Genomic DNA, 19,410 nt, shown 5'->3' with positions numbered 1-19,410 from the left:
CCTCACATAATGTCTCCTATTTATGGTTGCCTGCTAGTTTTGTTGTTTTATTATTATTATTATTTTTTCCATGATCAGGAAACATGATTAATTTCTAGTTTGATGCCTTTATGATCAGAGAAGATAGTATGATTTTGATCTTATTTCAGATTATATGACTACCAAGTAGCAGTACCAAAAACTTATGGATCATGTATATTTTCTACTAATCCCTTGTGTTTACTCTATAGTGTTCAAAGAGATTTTATATTTTTAGCCTCCTTGATCTTTTTTTTTTTTTTTTTTTTTAAAGATTTATTTTTATTTATTTATTTATACAAGCACTGGGTACAGTCAGAAGCGCAGGAGGGTGAGAGAATTCACCAGAGCCAGAGCGGGGAGCAGAGCAGGCAGAAGGACGGAAGTACACTGCTGAGGGGAGCAGCGGGCGGCAGGAGAGGTCTGCATGCCATGTGGGGCCCTCCTCCGGTGGCCAGGGAACAGCCGGGGATCGAACTGGCACTGCAGAGGCTGCAGGCAGCTTCGCAACCCAGCGCTCAACCGCTGCACCACCGGGGAGGCCCCTCCTTGATCTTTATACCATTTTTAGTAGATACCATTTTCATTTTACAGAAGTGGAAAATTTGGGTCAAGGAGGGTTAAGTGACTTTCTCAGTGTTACACAGCTGAGAAATTTTGCAACTATTCCTAGAGATTAAGTCTTTGAATCCTAGTCTAATGCTTAGACTACTATACCATATTACCTAAATGTTTAATAAACAGGAATACACATAAAGAAAGGTACACATTTATTTAAGGAACACATTAAAAAGCAGTGTTCATGGTTTACGTCTTCTGGAATTTGAGTAGATATCCACACATATAACTGTAGAAAGCATAGGGAAAAAATTTTTGCAACATACATAAGTATAATTGTGAAGAAATTTAAATTTGCCTTAACAAAAGAAAAGTAGGATACTGAGAAAGAGGAATATGTGCTTAGAAAAAATATAAACTGGAAAGTTTCCCTTTTTTCTTACGCTTTTTATCACATAGTGTAATAGATATAAACATATTGCAAATGAAAATTAAGGAAGATGCTGACTAGATGAAAATTATCTTTATTTTCTAATTGCTTTTGGTGTGGTCTCTATAGATTTGTAGTTTCTGTCATCGTTCATCTCATTCTTTTGCTCTGCATAATAGTTTAGAATGTAGAATGTAAAGACACATTTATGCAACAGTTTATAAAGTCAGTTAGGTAATATATATCTTTTTAATCTGTCTATATACAGAAAAATTTTCTCTCTACGAGTGACATAGATCCATCTACTCTGGGAGTTTCTCTTCCTATTGGTGAGAGGTTATCTGCCAAGGTAGGTGAATAGGAGTAGTTATTGTGGGTAGCGATTTTATGAGTCATCAAAACTATGAAAGAATATATTCTTGATTAAAGGAAAACAGAAGATAGCATTATTTCCTATATTTGAACTTATTTTAAAAATCTATGATCTGTTGTTTAAATTTTTTAACATTAAATTTGTAGCCATGCAATATGATAGACTTCTTTAATAGGTTGATTAATTGAATAGTCAGCATTTTTAATTTTTTCAGCATTGATTTCTGAGGTATAAAGTTTATGCTTTATACCTCTTATCAGTTATCAGTGAAATGAGTGCATGTGAAAGCATACTGGGCTGTGCTGTAGGGTGACAGTTTGGGTCTATCGGAATGTGTTTCTATTACTCTACAAATATATGTGCATACTTTTTAAGAGGTGGTAGTGATAAAGGATTGTGCACCTTTTGTAGAGATTCAGTTCCTAAGCTAGACCAGAGCTGATTACATAGTACATAAGACAAAATGATCAGTCAGTTTCAAAAGGTGATCTAGTTTGTTCAGTACTTTTTAAATTGTGCTGTTTCAATGATATTCGGGGTTAAGGACATTTCCTAATGTAATATATTTCTGTTTCAACAAAACATTTCCATTATAATATTTTAGTTCTATGATAATTTTATGTTTATGTTTAAAATATAGCAAGTATCCTTCTTTAAACTTGGGAAGCAATTGGTTAGCAGCAAGTCATTTGGGTGTGGGATAGGGAATTTTGTTTTCAGTACATGTCCCTGAAAGGAAATAAAGGAAGGTAGTCATCTGATCAAATCTTTGGAAATATGCATATGACAGTCCTCCTGACAAATACTTACATATATTTACTAGAAGTACATATTTATTTATGAATGCTTTCGGTAGAATGCTTCCAGATTTCCATGACTGCAACTGGTAAATAAATCTAGAATCCATGGATTTATGGGGCATAAATGGAAAAACTTTAAAAAACTAAGCTATGCATCTACTGGAGTATATACTGGAGATTTTTGATAACCTAATCAATTTCTTTCTGTTAGAAACCTCATGTGTTAATCTGGACCTGCGCATGTGGTAATGTCTATTCTAATGTCACGAAACAGAATGTGGGGAACTGCATATTCCTGATTTTCCTGTTCTTTGCAACTACTTCTATCCTTGAATTATTAATAAAACTTGATTCTGGGTAAGGCCTCTGATTTGGCATACATTTTCATGAAGTTTATTTAAGTAAACATTCACTTTTGATTTTTTCTTTCAAGGAAAGGTTGAAACTTGAACGCAACCAAGAATACAATCAGTTTCTCAGGGGTAAGGAAGAATCCAATGAAAAACTCAGACAGGTAGAAAAGAGTACTGAGGTAGGTTTTACTGTTAAAGTAAATCTTTAAAATCAGAGGCTAAATATCTTATACTTACAGGAAAACATTTTTGTAGTAGACATTGCACTTGGTTTTTATATAAATATTTTAAAAATTAAGCCAAACACAGGATATTTGATTATTTCATTTTTAAAAACATATTATCTCATATTGAAGAACTTACCCTGCATCCTAACTTTAATTTCATGGGGAGGATTGTATTTTTGGATTTCTTTTGTGTTCTTTTAAATACTGACAAAATGTAGTTATGTATATTATTTTTCAGATTTCAGGATAGTTGATGCTTCTCGACCCCCAATTTTGCCACTTTTTATATTCCTTATGTTGAGAAAGAAGTTCACTTGATATATTTTGAAGCAATATTTAACTGCCAACACATGCCTAATATTTCCTGGGATGGGAATTTGGACTTAGTTTATTCTTCCCTTTTATAGTCACTTTTGCATATTTCTGTTTACTTGTAATTTGATATTTAAGTTTTATTAAAGGATAAAATTTCCTTGAATTTTTTCCTGAAATAAGCTATTCCTTATAGGTGAGTAATCCTCAGAGTTGAGATGACAGACTAAGCATCATTTGATGGTTTAATGACCTTTCAAAAAAGGGTATTTTATTAAGATGTTTTTTCTTTTCTCTTTTTTAATTGAACAGAACAAGTATCAAAGAAATAAGAAACCTATCAGTCAAGTTAAGCCTGATTTATTTCCACAAGAACAAACATCTTTTGAAAATTTAGAGGGCCCTAGGAAAGCTGTCTTGACTCCTTCAGAGGCATATGAAGAGCTTCTAAACCAAAGGCGACTGGAGGAGGAAAGATATCGACAACTAGATGATGAGATTGAATTAAGGAATAGAAGAATCATTAAAAAAACTAATGAAGACGTGGGCATTTCGAATAAAAAACATCAAAGATATGCTAGCAAGGTTGATGTCCCAGATAGAAGATTACACAGGTTTAACGAGGATCGTGTTTTTGATAGACAGTATTATAGACCAGACCAAGATCCTGAAGTAAGTGAAGAGATGGACGAGAGGTTTAGATATGAAAGTGATTTTGATAGAAGACTTTTGAGAGTGTATACAAATGACAGGTATTTACACTTTTATTTTTCTTTTCTTTGTTTGATATTATTGTTCTTACTTTTTATCATTATATTAGGGATAAGCAGTTTTATTTGATTTACATGTTTGATTAATTCTAATATACTGTCAGTTTTAAGATGCTTTATTATTTTTTGTGACCTTAAGGGAACAAAGAAAATATCCAGGATAGGAAGAAAGGGACCCTATCATAAAGCTGAGATACTGAAAGATTACTAACTTTATGTAAAGTTAAATGGAAAATAAAACTTTCTACAGAAAGGAACAGTAAAGAAACTGTCATGTCTCAACTTTGGAATAGAATAGAGGGATTACAACAAAGCAAAGCAAAGCAAAACAAAACAAAACACTTCCCTGATGATTTGAGTTGTAAACTATTACTGGCTCAGGTTTTTAGTCTGATTAATGCTGCCAGTAGTGCCCAAAAAAGATCTTGAGGCAAGAATTCACAGTTGTACCAAACTCATAGTTTGGTACATAGTGACCTAGGGGAAAAATAACTCCTCTCTGCAATAAAATGACTTAAAACCAGACTATTGGCAATTCCAGTTTCAGGTGTCAAATGTGGAAAAAGAAGGATCCCTTAAAATAGATGAAATATTGTTTATTCCTTTCATATTCCTGTGCTTTTATCAATATATTTCTTTGTTTTTAAATTATTTATTGAATATTTAAGTAAAATTGTCCAAAGATTTTTTGGCCAGATACTCAGTTGCTTTTCAGTTCCTTTGTGGGATTATTTTTGTGACACTCTTATTTCTTTTTCTGTTCTTGGTTTGTTTTTATTTATTTGTTTAATTAAGGTAACAGTGGTTTATCACTGTATGTGATGTAGAGGTATAGAATCATATCTCCTAAACTACCAAGGCACCCATAGTCTTCCCCTTTGTCCGCTCAATCCCCTCTGTACTTTGCTCTCTACATTCTCTCATCCTTCTTGTGGCCTCAATTCTGCAGTCATATTTCTAGGGTATGTTTTTGTTTTAATTTTGTCTGATCTTTGCTTTCTTTCTCTATATTCCACATATAAGTAAAACCACCGGGTATTTGTCTTTCTCCTTCTGACAGCATACTTCCCTCCAGTTCCATCCACATTGTCACAAATGACAAGAGTTCATCTTTTTAAATAGCTGCATAGTATTCCATTATGTGTATGTACCACATCTTAGTCCACTCATCTGTCTTTGGACATTAGGTTGCTTCTATTACTTGATTATTTGTAAATATTTTGCAGTGAACACAGGAGTGCATATTTACCTTCAAATTAGTGTTTTTGCATTCTTTTTTTTTTTTTTTAAAGATTTATTTATGCATACAAGAGCTGGGGCACAGGCCAGAGATGTGGGGGTGGTGAGAGGATTCACTAGAGACAGTGGGGAACAAAACAGGCAGACTAACTGAAATACACTGCTGAAGGGAGCAACGGGTGAGACAGGAGAGGTCTGCTTTGCCATGTGGGTTGCTCCCTGGCAGGCCAGGTGTTGAACTCTTGCTGCAGAGGCTTCGGATTGCTTCATCATGCGGTGCTTAACCCTTTGCGCCACCAGGGATGCCCTACATAACCAGGTATTCTTTTAGCCTAATGGATTTTACGTTTAGTTATTTCCCTAGGTTTGAGATGCTTTCTCCTATTATTCCTGGAATAAGTTCTCCATTTCTTTCTCTCTTCCCCGCTGGATACTCCTAACTGTTATATTGCCTTTCTTCATGGAGTTGGATAGTTCTCAAAGTGTTTTTTCATATTTTCCTTTTTTCTGCCTGGGCCCTTTGTACATTATTATCTTCAAGGTCAGTGATTTGATCGTCCATTTGCTCTATTCAGCTTTCATATTTCCCTAGAAAATTTCAATATCCTATATTGATGGTTTTGCATTTTCTTATTTAAGCTTCAATTTCATTTTCTTTTTACTAATTTTATTTCTCATGATATTAATTTGTTTTTCTGAATTTTGTTGTATATCTTTGATTACCTTTTCGGTGTTCTTTTGTATCATTTTGACTTGCCTTTCTGTGTCATCTTCCTTTTCTTTGATTTTCTTTATCATGGAAATTTTGAGCTTTGTATCTGATAGGAATATAAAATCTTCCATGTCTTTTTTTTTTTTTTAAAGATTTATTTATTCATCTATACAAGCACTGGGTACAGTCAGAAGCATGGGAGGGTGAGAGAACTCACCAGAGCCAGAGCGGGAAACAGAACAGGCAGACTGATGAAATACACTGCTGAGGGGAGCAGCAGGCGGCAGGAGAGGTCTGCGCACGTGTGGGACCCTCGCCGGTGGCAGGGGATTGAACTGGCGCCGCAGAGGCTGCAGGCAGCTTTGCAATCCAGCGCCCAACCACTGCGCCACTGGGGAGGCCCTAAAATCTTTCATGTCTTTATGTAGTTGAGTTCTTGAGAGTTATTGTCTTCTGGTGATGACATATCTCTTGAGTTGTGTATTGTGGTTATTTTTGGCAGCACATTTTTCTTTAGATTTTCCTAGTGTTTTTTTTTTTTTTAATCTTCAATAGTTGTTTAGAGATTTGAACTACTTCTAACATTCCAGTTGTATTTTTAAATATAATTCTACAGGTTTGGCTTTTTTGGTCTTCCATGATCTGGAAACCTGCTCTCATATCTGTTGGCTTAGGGAATATTGGAGGTTCCTAGAGGAGTCTAGCTAGTGGTGTGAAATTTCTGGGAGGTGTAGGGGACAGCCTTGTGTTTCTGGTACCACTGATAACCCATCTCTCTGGAGTTCTAGACTTAAGACGGCTGTCAGTGTATGTTTTCAATGCACTTTCAGGTCATTACCATTCTGATGCATTGTAGAGGGGAAGCACATCCCTGATCACTATGTTTTTTCTTTTATTGGGGACCAAGGCTTGCTGGGAGCACCCCAACTCTTCTGCATGCATCTCTCTTGGTAAGGGATGTGTGCCTTTATACCATTCAGCTCTCCTCTCCCCAAGGTTGCTGGCACAATTACTGACCATTTGGGAGTGCTGCAGTTGTACTGCATCCTCCCACCCTGGGCCATAGCTTCAAGGGGTCTCTACCCATCTCTGTTCACTGAACCATGAATCTCCACCATGTTCATTTTAGTGTCATCTGCCTTGTCTCTGATGTTCCAGAAGTGTTCCAGTTTTCCCATCCCAAGGAATTCCTTGGTGTTGTATTCCATGGGTTAACCTAGATGACCTTTTGGAAACAAAGTAAGGAAACTGATCTGACACCATCTTGGATCTGCCTTGTCATTAGGTTAGGTCTTAGGTGCTGTTATGAGTTCTTATTTCATCATTTATTGTAATTACTAAAATGCTGTGTTTTAGCCTCATTTTTAATTTATAGATAGAAATATTGTAGGATTCCATATTTGTCATTGACTTGTTAACTTGGAAGGATTAAATCTAAATATTGTTCAGTTTATGGGATCTGTTTCATTTTTTAGTACAAATAGGATACTTTTTAGTATTTTAGAAACTTTCTGAGATATAATGTTGCACATTCTCAGAACTAATAATTCAGTGCCTTTGTAGTTATTTATCTTCTACTGTATTCTGTAGCTGTTATATTCTGCTAGCCCTATCTTTTCAGTATTCAATCTGGTATAAGGGATTAGAATTTTGCAATGTCAATTATAGTTTGTGATCTGACTCTAGTGGTTTATATTTCTGAAAATGCTCCAAATTCTATAATGTGTTATATTTGAAAATGTTTATTCCTGAAGTTAGTCAAAGGCTGTCTTAACTAAAGGACAATTGTGGAATTGTCTCTCAACTGGGGAATGTAGGATCTTGGACTCTTAGAGCTGCTTCATAATTGAGAAAATTTTTTCTTTATAGTGTGTTGCCTTTAGAATGTAATGTAATGCATACTTTTTAATGGAATTTCAAGAAACATTATGGTTGTTGGTTTTAAAAAGCTTTATTTTAATGTATTATTACATGGATTAACAACTGTATTTCATCCTAATTATATAAGCACTATATTACTTTCATATGTATTCCATAATCAGAATGAACTCATGGTATTTAATCTTCTCCTAAGCATTATTTAACAATAGAGTAAACTTGAAAATGAGTAAGATTAATTTCTCATGTACATTTTAAAGTTTTAAGAATCATTTCTTCAAAATGTGTCATTATATGTTACTTTCATTTTGTTAATGCATAATCTTCTGTAATTTTAAAGTTTTCCACGTATGTCTTTATATTAGTTGAAGTTAAAAGGAATTTTCAGATTTCAGATTTGTGGATTCTTTATTTCCAGCCAAAAAAAAAATATTTTACATTGATTACTCAGTGGTTTTTATTTAATATATTTAATAGGTAGTTTGGTTATAGCAAAAAAGACCACATGTTAGTGAAGTTTTTGAGACTAAAGAAATGTGTAGCTGCATTTGGCCTCTTGCTGCAGCCATTTTTTTCTTAATACTCTATATATAAACTTAACCAGAAGTTCTTGACATAAAATATTTGTAATTGTGAGAAGTGCAAAATTAATTTCATGTTTCCCTTGGTTTCCTTCTTGTAAAAGTTAGTATGTGATCAGTTCTAGTTTTGAATTTTAATACTTCTTGATTTTTATGTTTTTGGTCTCAATTCTTTTGTAATGACTCTCTATAACCTTTACCATATATCATAAAGTATTAATAAAATTCTCTCCTCACTTTATTTTTTTAATGATTAATAGAAGATTTATTTAAGTAATAATATAGTCATCATTATCAGACTTAATATGAGATGCTCTATCCAGTTTTCCTTTTCTGTTTCTGTTGGTTTTGAAAATACAATACCAGAAGCAGGGGGGCCCAATTGCAAACAGGGCTCTTACAGTGAGGTATTGGGAGTGGTTCTGGAAAATGGAGTAGACATTTGCTGATCTTGTATAGGTCCAATGTGTCAAGGCAACATTTTCTTCCTTCCTTCCTCTGTCCCCCACCCTCCCCCTTCCCCCTCCCCCCCACCCCTCCCTCCCCCCACCTCTTATCAGAAGCACATGAGGGTGACAGAATTCACCAGAGCCAGAGCGGAGAGAAGAGCAGGCACACAGACGAAATACACTTCCGAGGGTAGCAGCGGGCGTGGCAGGAGAGGTCTGCGCGCCATGTGGGACCCTTACCCTGTGGCCGGGGATCGAACCTGCACTGCAGAGGCTGCGGGCAGCTTCGCAACCCAGCGCTCAATCGCTGCGCCACCGGGGAGGCCCAAGGCAACATTTTCAATGAACCCTTAGATAGAGTTGTTGTACTCAAGTGTTACTCCTGTTGAAGCTAGGATCTTATGTCTAACCACTTGACTTGTGGATGCTAGGATTCCATAGATATGTTGTATTTGCCAGGGTTCAGGGTAGTGGGTAGGGTGACCAGGCTCGATGGTTTGTAATTGGAGAACAACGTTTTGGCAACTCAGCCCACAGATAACTCTTTTTTTCACTTTAAATATAAGAAAACTAAAGCCTAGAATGATTTTACTTTCTTGAACTTAAAACTCTGAAAGGGTTTTAAAATCGTTAACAAACTGGTTGGTGCTTTTGCTTGACAGATGCATTCTGTATATGTATGTGTGTAAATATAATTGAGTACAATTTCTAATGTTTTTAGAAAACATTTGAAGTTGAATGTAATAGTCTATCTTAATAATGGGAGAAATTTTGACCCTTTTTAAATGTAGTCATCCTAGTCTTTATAATTTTTTAACTTGAGCTGTAAAAGTTAATAAATTACCTTATCTTTTACTTACATCTAATGTTAATGAGTAAAAAAATTTAGCATTAAAATGCTTTTTTTTGGGTTTTGATACCATTAACACAGTTAGCACTTGCATTCCATTTAACTCTTAATATTCACTAGTTTGTAATCTTAATAGTCATTTAATAAAATTCTGAAACAGCTCTCCATTTGAAATTAGAATTCTGGAGCCTCCCCGGTGGCTCAGTGGTTGAGCACTGGGCTGCGAAGCTGCCTGCAGCCTCTGCAGCGCCGATTCCATCCCCGGCCACTGACGAGGGTCCCACATGGTGTGCAGACCTCTCCTGCCACATCCACTGCTCCCCTCAGCAGTGTACTTCGTCAGTCTGCCTGTTCTGCTCCCCGCTGTGGCTCTGGTGAATTCTCTCACCCTCCCGTGCTTCTGACTGTACCCAGTGCTTGTATAAATAAATTAATTAATTAATCTTTTTTTTAAAAAAAGAAGAAATTAAAATTCTGTGTTTTAGTCATATAGATTTAGTTCTTGTTTAATTAGCATAGGATTTTCTAGCATGTTTGCATGTTTAATATGTAAGATGTAAATGAGGAAAAACAGCGTATTACAACATGAGTTATTTATGTTACTTTTTATTTATCTTTAATAAAGCTATTTTTATTTTTACATTATTTTCCTCTAACATTAGAGGAGTCTGACATTAGAAAAACACTGTATTGAATTAAGATAAATTTAAACATTGGTAAAAAACAGATTAAAAAAGAGAAAAATTATAACTTAGAGTTAAAAGCTCAATAGTTTTCTTTTAACGTGTATAAACAGGAATACCCCTAAAAGCAGAATTCATTCACATTTGAGAAATTTTTGGTAATGAAACAAGACTATGTAATAGTTATGAATTAGGTGAATTCTTTTTTTTTTTTTTTTTTAAGATTTATTTATTTATACAAGTACTGGGTACAGTCAGAAGCACGGGAGGGTGAGAGAATTCACCATAGCCAGAGCGGGGAGCAGACCAGGCAGACTGATGAAATACACTGTGAGGGGAGCAGCGGGCCCAGCAGGAGAGGTCTGCCATGCCATGTGGGACCCTTGCTGGTGGATGGGGATCTAACCTGCGCGCAGAGGCTGCAGGAAGCTTCGCAGCCCAGCACAACTGCTGCGCACTAGCAGGGGAGGCCCAATTAGGTGAATTATTTTCACTAAGGAAATACTGAATTCTTCTTCCAGTAACTACACCAATGTAGGACCAATAGTTGTTAAGTGTTTTATTTTTATACTGTTATTCTTGATAGCATAAACATTATAAACTTGATTTCTGACACAGTTTGATTCTTTGGCCTAGTAAGGAAAAATGGTAAGTTATCCATTATCATGTAGGAGTTGTTCTTTTACATTCAAATTAGCTAAAAATAGCTGTGGTCTTGAATGATTTGCTTTTCTTCTGTAAGAGAGTGAATTCTACTTTTTAAAAAATAAACGTAAGTTAATTTTTAAATTAAACTTGACCTGTAGACAGTACCTGAATTCTTTGGGCATTGAGATTTGTACTTAATTAAGTAGAGTTTTTGATTGATTCATGTCTTCAAGAAAATATAAAAACCTTTTTTGTTTGTTGTTAGTGAGATGGTGAAACCATTTCATATTTTTTTTGGTTTATAGTCAATTGAATCGAATCTAATTTGCTATATCAAAGGAAGCAGTTTCTTTTTTTCTTTAATGTGGTCTGACCCTTTTTGACAAATGGAGTGGATTGGGTGTTGGCAAATGAGCTTAGGGATCTGAAGCTACAGATTATTTATGTAGATTAGTTAGTATCACAGGATTGTTTTAATCTGGTACTGGTTCTAAAGTCCTTTTTTTTAAACATAGCTTTTTTTTTTTTTAAAGATTTATTTATTTATGCATACAAGGACTGGGGTATGGACAAAGGTGTGGGGTGTGAGAGGATTCACCAGAGACAGAGTGGGAAGCAGGCAGATTTACTGAAATACACTGCTGAGTGGAGCAGCGGGCGAGACAGGAGAAGTCTGCTGTGCCATGTGGGTCACCTACCTGGCTGGGGATCGAACTCATGCTGCAGTGACTTCATATAGCCTCATATCCCAGCATCTTAACCCCTTGCGCCACCAGGGACGCCCCAAGTCTATTTTTAAAAAATATTTATTTATGCATACGAGAACTGGGGTACAGGCCAGACGTGCAGGGCCCTGGATCCAACTCATGCTGTAGAGCCTGCAGACAGCTTCACAGTGCTGTGCTTAATCCCTTGCGCCACCAGGGAGGCCCCCTGGTTCTAAAGTCTTAACTAAGCAAAAAGGAATTCTCGGACAAATTGGCCATAAACTGAATCCCTGGACTTTGATTAGAATATGACCACCTTAATGTTTAGAGGGAGGGAGTGGGGGAGGGAGGAAAAGAGAAAGAGGAAGAGACAGAGAGACAGAAACACAGAGACAGAGACAAGAGAACACACTTGAATATGCACTTGCAATTCAGAGAGAACTTCATTTGTCTTGATAAAGGGGTCCAAAATGAAAAAAGGTCTCCAAAATAAATTGTAAGACCCCCATTATCACACAAAACAGCTAGAAGTGAAACCACAGGGACAGTTAAGAGTAAAGAAATGTGAACTTTACTAGAAATCTAAATGTTAAATGTAAATAAAAGAAATTCCCTTATAATTTATGGATATTTAGTACAAAAGAAGTGGCTAACTTTGCAAACTATAATTGACTTCACAGCTTGTTTCCCTGCTAGATATTTTTGTTTGTTTGTTTAATAACTTAAAATGTTTTTTTTGGAATCCATATTTGTGATTAGTAAGTTTTCCTTGATTTAACAAAGTAAGCACAGTCATATCACTCATTTCATAAAATTGAGCAGGATAGGATATCTTAAGATTTTCTTTTATCCCGTTTAGTGAAATGCAGGTTTTCCCTACAACCCAAAAGTAGTATATTCCTATTTGCTTTGATTTGGTAAGTTATTTTGTGGGCCTAGGGATGCTGTTTTACCACTAATTTATATGGAGTAATCTTTGAGTGTTCCCAGATAAAAAATAACCTACCAACATAATAGAACCCTCTACTTTTGGATAGTAGGAGAAACCTATGTTTCCCTCTGCTTCCTTTTTCTTTTGGCTTCTTAAACATTTCTTCAGATTTTATTGTAATTATCAGTGACAGGAAAATTTTATAATTTTGTTAATGAATTTTTTTCTTCAGTGAGCAAATATACCTTAAACCATCTTTCATAGGCTATTCATTAGGAAGTCTTCATGATTTTTGCTGTAAAATCACAAAGCAGAGATCTTGACATTAACATACATTAATGAATTATTTTAGAATGATCTTTGGAGAAGACATTTTGTGCTTATGTTTCTTAAAATGTCTTTATATGTGAAGAATCTATAAAATTGCTTTCTTCATGTAGGTGCTTTGGCTGTAGCATACTTTGGATACAGCTGAATTTCAGGTCCTAAGATCTTAGGCAGTTTACCTAAAAATGCAGGAAGCCATACGCTCTTGAGTAAATTAAAAAATTTGGGGGATCCCAATATATGTTTTAAAAAAGTTACATCTTTAAATATGTATTTAAAAGTTTTCATTGCTATAGGTACCACTTTTAACACATCAACAAATTTAATGTTGTGGGTTTCTAAGATCATTCTCAGGTTTTGGTGATTTGACAGGATGATTCACAGGACTTTACATATATAGTTATACTCATGCCTGTGATTTTTTTTTAAAGATTTATTTTATTTTTATGCATACAAGAGCTAGGGTATAGGCCAGAGGTGTGTGGGGCGGGGGGAGGTGAGCGGATTCACCAGAGACAGAGTGGGAAACACAACAGGCAGATTGATTGAAATACACCGCTGAGGGGAGCAGCGGGCAAGTCAGGAGAGGTCTGCTGCGCTATGTGGGTTCCTCCCTGGGCAGGTATCAAACTCTTGCTTCATAGGTTGCGTCTTAACCCCTTGCGCCACCAGGGAGGGCCAATGGCTGTGATTTATTACAGTGAAAGGATATAATCAGCAAAGGAAAAGTCTGAAGCGACAATATCTGAAGGAAATAAGGCATAAGCTTCCAAATGTCTTCTTCCAGTGGAGTCCCATTCAACATGCTTAATTCATCCAGCATTGATTTGTGACAACATGAATGAAATGTTGTCTATCAGGAATGTTCATTAGGGTTACATAATGTTACTCATTAGGTTACTCTCATGTACCAAAATCCTGTACTCTTTGAAGGAAAGCAGATGCTATGCATGCCTTATTGTTTGTATAAACAGTTTGAATGCAGTGAGCTAATCTTAGTTCTGGAAATGGTGGGGACCCATACCAAAATCTGTTCCCAGGTGCCAGCTAATTACCAACCTTGCAAATAGCCTTTCTCAGGATAGGCAATCTCAGGCCTGCTCTGTTAATTCTTTTCTTCATTTATATAGATCCAGTATAACTAATTCTGGTTACTTGGCATTATTCTGCATTTGAATTTGAGTTTACATTTACCTGCTCTTTATAATGGTACAAATAGGGACTGACACTAAACTAATGAATGTGTTGATTCAAAAGAGAGATTTTAGTATGTAGATTTTAGATATAAAACCAGCTGTATGCTACAAATTGAAACATATTTGAGAATTCTATTTTGAAAGGACCGTGGAGAGGGTTCTGTTTTACATATGGTAGAAATTGGAAATCATTTTTGTGTTATGTCAGATATTACATTATTAAGGTTAAAGTTCTGGATAGTCTTTTCTTAACAGATGAGATTGATAATGTGTGATGGTAACAAAGAATTTTATATGCTGGCTCTGTAGAGAGTTCTTTTTCTTCTAAAAATTGCATCTTTTCTTAATATAACAATGAAGTTCACCTTAAATACTGAATAATACTTTAACAGCTATATTTCTTTAAATTAGTCCTTCTAAGACAGAGTACTTAGGTTTTTATACAAATAAAGAAATACAATTTATGAGAAGCTAAATTACACAGATGTTAATAAATGTGTAAAATGTAATGTTGATTTCTCTGGTATGAGATTTTAAGTGAAAGAATCAATGTTTGCCAAATGGAAAAAAATGATTAATTGAAAATTTTTAAATTCTTTTCTTAAAAGTGCGTTTGACAAGAAAATAAACACTATTCTTTCTCTTTTCATATCCTTGTGAGTACAATGAACTAACCATTTCCAATGCATGTATCAGCCTTTTTGTTTATGCTTTCTAGTCATCTCTTGCTGATATTTGTTTCATGTGATTTACAATGGTAGCAAATGTTATGGCTTGCTACGTTTGATTTACTGGCAAGACTGCTGCTGTATTTTTAAATTAAAAGGGTTTGTATATGCAATGAAATAACTCCCCAAATGTATGAATTATGATTTCAAAAATGATTTCATTTTGAAATTTAGTCATATTCATGAAGACAGGGACCGTATCTGTATAGAATGCCTGGAATAGTACTTTGCACAGAGTAGTTACTCAATAAATATTCTTTGAACAAGTGAAGAAAAAAATCTTAGAATATGCATGGCTTTGAAATTAAAATTTTCTAGAAGTTATAGTGAGGTGATTTTAAACCGCGATTTGTTTTAAAGATTATTAAATATAAAGTCTTAATGTCTCAACTTTATCATACTTGACTGCAATCTCAGTTCAATTAATTTTAAAATATATTTACAGTAAAACTTCATTATAACACTTTGTTCCCTTTAATATTTTCAACATTAAATATAAACAACAAAGATACAGGACAGTCCACTGTATGTGGAACAAGTCTATAAGCTAATATGTTTTTAAGGATGTACGGGAACAGACGAGGGACTGTGCCTTTTATGGAGCATGGTGGTGGTATCACAGAACAGTCAAACATACGAATTTCATCTGCTGGAAATAAAAGGTACAGTATGTAATATATTCTGCCCTTCAATCACTACACTGTGAAAGAGTACCTACCTACCTACCTTAAACTGGCTTACTGAAAACTTAGATATAGTATATCAATAGCCATCCTTATCAGTGAGAAAGGAATTGAAATGAGAACAAAAGGGGAGAAAATTGTGTGTTATGAAAATTTATAGTACATACCAACATTCCAGCATTCTTTTGAAGAACGAGTTTTGTTCATAAAGTGTGCCAAGGTATTCTGAATAAATCCCTATCATAAAATATACACTTTTCATTTGTAATAATGACTGACAGAAGGAATGGACATACAATTTAATGGACTAACAGTCAACTTAAGATATCTTGGAGTCATGGTGCTGATGTAATGTGATAGAAAATATACTTGCAGTATGAATTTTCTTTCAAAACTTTGTTTTTTTTAAAAAAAACTTTGTTTTTGAATTTTACCTCAATGAGTAAATAACTTTTGTGATTTTAGAATTACTTCTCATGCTTCTGTCATGTTGAAAAGGAAAGAAAATATATATATGTATGTGTATTTTCTTACATTTAGATTTTTGAAAATCATTTTTGTGGCTTTCTTATAGTAGAGATAGATGAATAGATAATTCTAAACTTATAAAGTGTAAAATTGCGTGAAGATAATGTATCTTATGCCAAGAAAAGTGTCTATTTTCTTTGAAGAAAAGTAATGTATAAAAATGCTTGAGATGAGATAATATGCTGTTGGGGCCAAATTAATTAAGTTTTCTTTGAGGGAGTTTTCTTTTTTTCCTTGGTTCCTGTCTTTCAAGGAGACCGTTTTTGGGATCTTTTCCAAGTGTATGCTAAGGTATGACAGGTATCACCTTTTTCTTTTAGGATTTGTTTCTATGTATGTTAATTTCCCTTGTTGGGGTACCTGTTCACATGAAAAAAAAGGGTTTTATTTTGCGATCTATGAAAGCAGTGAAGTGGGTTGAAGAAAAAGGTTATATTTTTATAGTGAATGAATATGTTGGGATCTTACATTATAAAAAGAGAAAATGCCTTGAATTTACCTAATTTTAAAAATATGAATTATGTTGTCCATAGTACTTTGAAAGACCAAGAACTCATTTACTTTGTACTCTAAATTGTTTGGGCTCTGATTTCTTTCTTTCTTTTCTTTTTAGTGCTCAAGAAAATGAACCATCCAAATCTATTAACCGAGAACTCTGTAGTCCATTTGCAGGGATGCTTTTTGGTATGTATGCAATCCTAGTTGCTTAGATTTTTGCTGAATATTTCTACAATGGTTGCACCAGTTTGTATTGCTACCACAGTGTAAAGGGCTCCTTTCTTTCCACATCTTTTTTTTTTAAAAATATATTTTATTTTATATAATTCTTACATCATTTTTCATTTTTGCACAATGTATGCATTTTCATTTTGGTTACATTCACTATACAATTCCCACCACCCCTTATTTTGACCCTAATCTCTTCTCCCCTCCACACCCCCCACCCTGTAGTGTGTGTCTGGTTTGTAGTTGCTTGTTGATTTTGATTTTTTCTTTATTATAATTAGTCTTTTTCCTGGTCCCTTATTTAGGTTTTCTAAATTCCTGGTATGAGTGAGACCATCCAGTATTTTTCTTTTTTTTCTGGATTATTTCGCTGAGTATGATCCCTTCCAACTCCATCCATGTTGCTGCAAATTGCATGAGTTTATCTTTTTTGATTGCTGAGTAATATTCCATTGTGTATATATACCGCATCTTAATGCTTGCTGTTTCTTATCTTTTGGATGGTAGCCATTCTTACAGGTATGAGGTGATAGATAGCTCATTGTTTTGGTTTGCATTTTCCTGATAATAAGAGATGATGAGCATTTTTTCATGTCCTGTTGTGCATCTGTATCTTCTTTGGAAAAGTATCTGCTTAGATCAAAACATTTCTCATTATCTCAGTTTCTGTGGGTTAGGAATCTGGGCATTACTTAATTGAATCCTTTCCTCAGAATCTCACAAGGCTATAATCAAGGTGTTGGCTGGACTATTTTTGCATCTTGAGGCCTGATCAGACAAGAATCAGTTTCCAAGTTCATTCGAATTGTTGAGATAATTGACTTTATTGTAGCTGTATTACTAGACACTGTCTTACTGAATGTCAGCTGGATACATCTCATAGTTTCTAGAACCCATCTATTGTTTCTTGCCGTATTGGCTCCACAACAGAAATGCTGACTTTATAATACCAGCAAGAAGAATCTCTGAACTCAGGGAAGATTTTACCTGAGTATATCAGGCCCACTCAAGGTAATATCTCTTTTGATTAATTCAGAATTGATTTTGGTTCCTTAGCCTTTCACTTTTGCCATATTCTGTTAGAAGCAAATTTAACACTATGCTCAAGATGAGGCATACAGGAATCAGCACTAGAAGACAGAGAACACAGGATTTATCTTAGAATTTTGCCTACTGCAGTTACCTTTTTCTGTTACTTAAACAGTCTTTTTTGAGGTTTTATTTTAATCTTAGCTCATTACTTAATCTTGAATAACTTACTTTCTAGGGGTTGTTCTGCCCTACTACTTGCATTATGACGTTTCTAGTCTAGATAATCACAGTAACTCCACTCTAACTGGTTGGAGATTGAATTTCTCTCCATTTTGGGGAGGTCTGAGACTTGTTAATTTGATATGTCTTCCATGTTTTCTTGCTCATTGTAATGGAATTTCACTCTGTGCATGCATTGACTAGTGCACAGTAAATTCTGAAGGGACTCCTCTATGGATTTCTGAAGCTTGTTTCATACTTCTCTTCAGATCTTTACCCTAAACTTCCAACTATTATAGTTTTCCTGAATTTTGAACTTTATATTTTTAATTTAGTTCAGTTTTCCTTCTTTGTTTCGGTTCTCCTTTCCTGTACCTGTAGTCTAGAAATTGCTTTCAGGTGATTGAAGGACTCAATCTATTTTCCTTCCTTTAGGTCTTACAGTCTTGCACTGCCTGTTGTACATTGTCCAGTATCTGAAAAATAGTTATTTAATATTATTAGTCTAATTTTATTTATTTATTTATTTATTTTTAAGATTTATTTATTTATACAAGCACTGGGTACAGTCCGAAGCGCGGGAGGGTGAGAGAATTTTACCAGAGCCAGAGCAGGGAGCAGAACAGGCAGAAGGACCGAAGTACACTGCTGAGGGGAGCAACGGGCGGCAGGAGAGGTCTGCGCGCCATGTGGGACCCTCCTCCGGTGGCCGGGGAGCAGCCAGGGATTGAACCGGTGCTGCAGAGGCTGCGGGCAGCTACACAACCCAGCGCTCAACTGCTGCGCCACCGGGGAGGCCCTAGTCTAATTTTATTTTTTATGATAAAATATTAAGTTCTTTGCTTGTTACAGTCTTGCACTGCTTGTTGTACATTGTCCAGTATCTGAAGAACAGTTATTTAATATTTTTTGTCTAATTTTATTTTTTATGATAAAATATTAAGTTCTTTGCTTGTCATTCCATAATGACCAGAAGCAGAATGGATATATCTGCCAATTATGAAGCATTATAAACCTTAATGTAATTGAGGTAATCATTGAAGTTTTTTGAGCTGGACATCAGTGTGATTAGCATTGTGTTTTTAAGACAGTTAATGTGCAAGTATGAGGTATATGTTGGAGCAAGGGAGATATGGGGAGTTAGGTTGTAATCCAGTTGAAATGTAGAGAGGTGCTATCCAAGGTTAATGGCCATGAGAATAGAAAAGAGGGTCCTTTATATGAAATGAATAAGAGAATGAATGCTCACAATTATAGTGAAGTTTTGGGGCTTGATTACCAAGTCAGTAATAGAAAACAAAGGGCAGTTGCTTTAGAGATGTTCATTTTGGACACATTAAATCTAAGTTGTGGGAAACATTAAGGGCCATATCCAGATTACTGGGAAAATGGGGATGGTGATTAATTTTTTCTCTTACATAAGAAGGGTTTTGACTAAATTTAGAGTTTGGG

The 19,410-nt window shown here is 35.1% G+C and overlaps 1 protein-coding gene across 9 annotated transcripts in view; it reads left to right on the top strand.

Annotated features, from left to right (window-relative positions):
- The window catches only part of CSPP1 (centrosome and spindle pole associated protein 1), a 103,014-nt gene that overhangs the window by 24,882 nt on the left and 58,722 nt on the right, over positions 1–19,410 (top strand). For 7 of the 9 annotated variants that reach the window (XR_008550641.1, XM_037505711.2, XM_054692209.1 and 4 more), the window contains 5 exons: positions 1,275–1,355; positions 2,613–2,711; positions 3,384–3,823; positions 15,334–15,432; positions 16,595–16,665. Coding sequence is in view for 8 of the 9 variants with exons in the window: in XM_037505711.2 (XP_037361608.1) it covers positions 1,275–1,355; positions 2,613–2,711; positions 3,384–3,823; positions 15,334–15,432; positions 16,595–16,665 (790 nt within the window). In the remaining variant the exon portion in view is untranslated. The remainder of the gene's footprint in view (positions 1–1,274; positions 1,356–2,612; positions 2,712–3,383; positions 3,824–15,333; positions 15,433–16,594; positions 16,666–19,410) is intronic. The other 2 variants (XM_054692207.1, XM_054692211.1) reach the window with 2 other exon arrangements.

Source organism: Talpa occidentalis, unplaced genomic scaffold (assembly GCF_014898055.3).
Source record: "Talpa occidentalis isolate TD23 unplaced genomic scaffold, MPIMG_talOcc4v2.1, whole genome shotgun sequence".
In the NCBI taxonomy this organism is placed as follows: Eukaryota; Metazoa; Chordata; class Mammalia; order Eulipotyphla; family Talpidae; genus Talpa; species Talpa occidentalis.
This window is presented reverse-complemented; position numbering and strand designations above follow the sequence as displayed.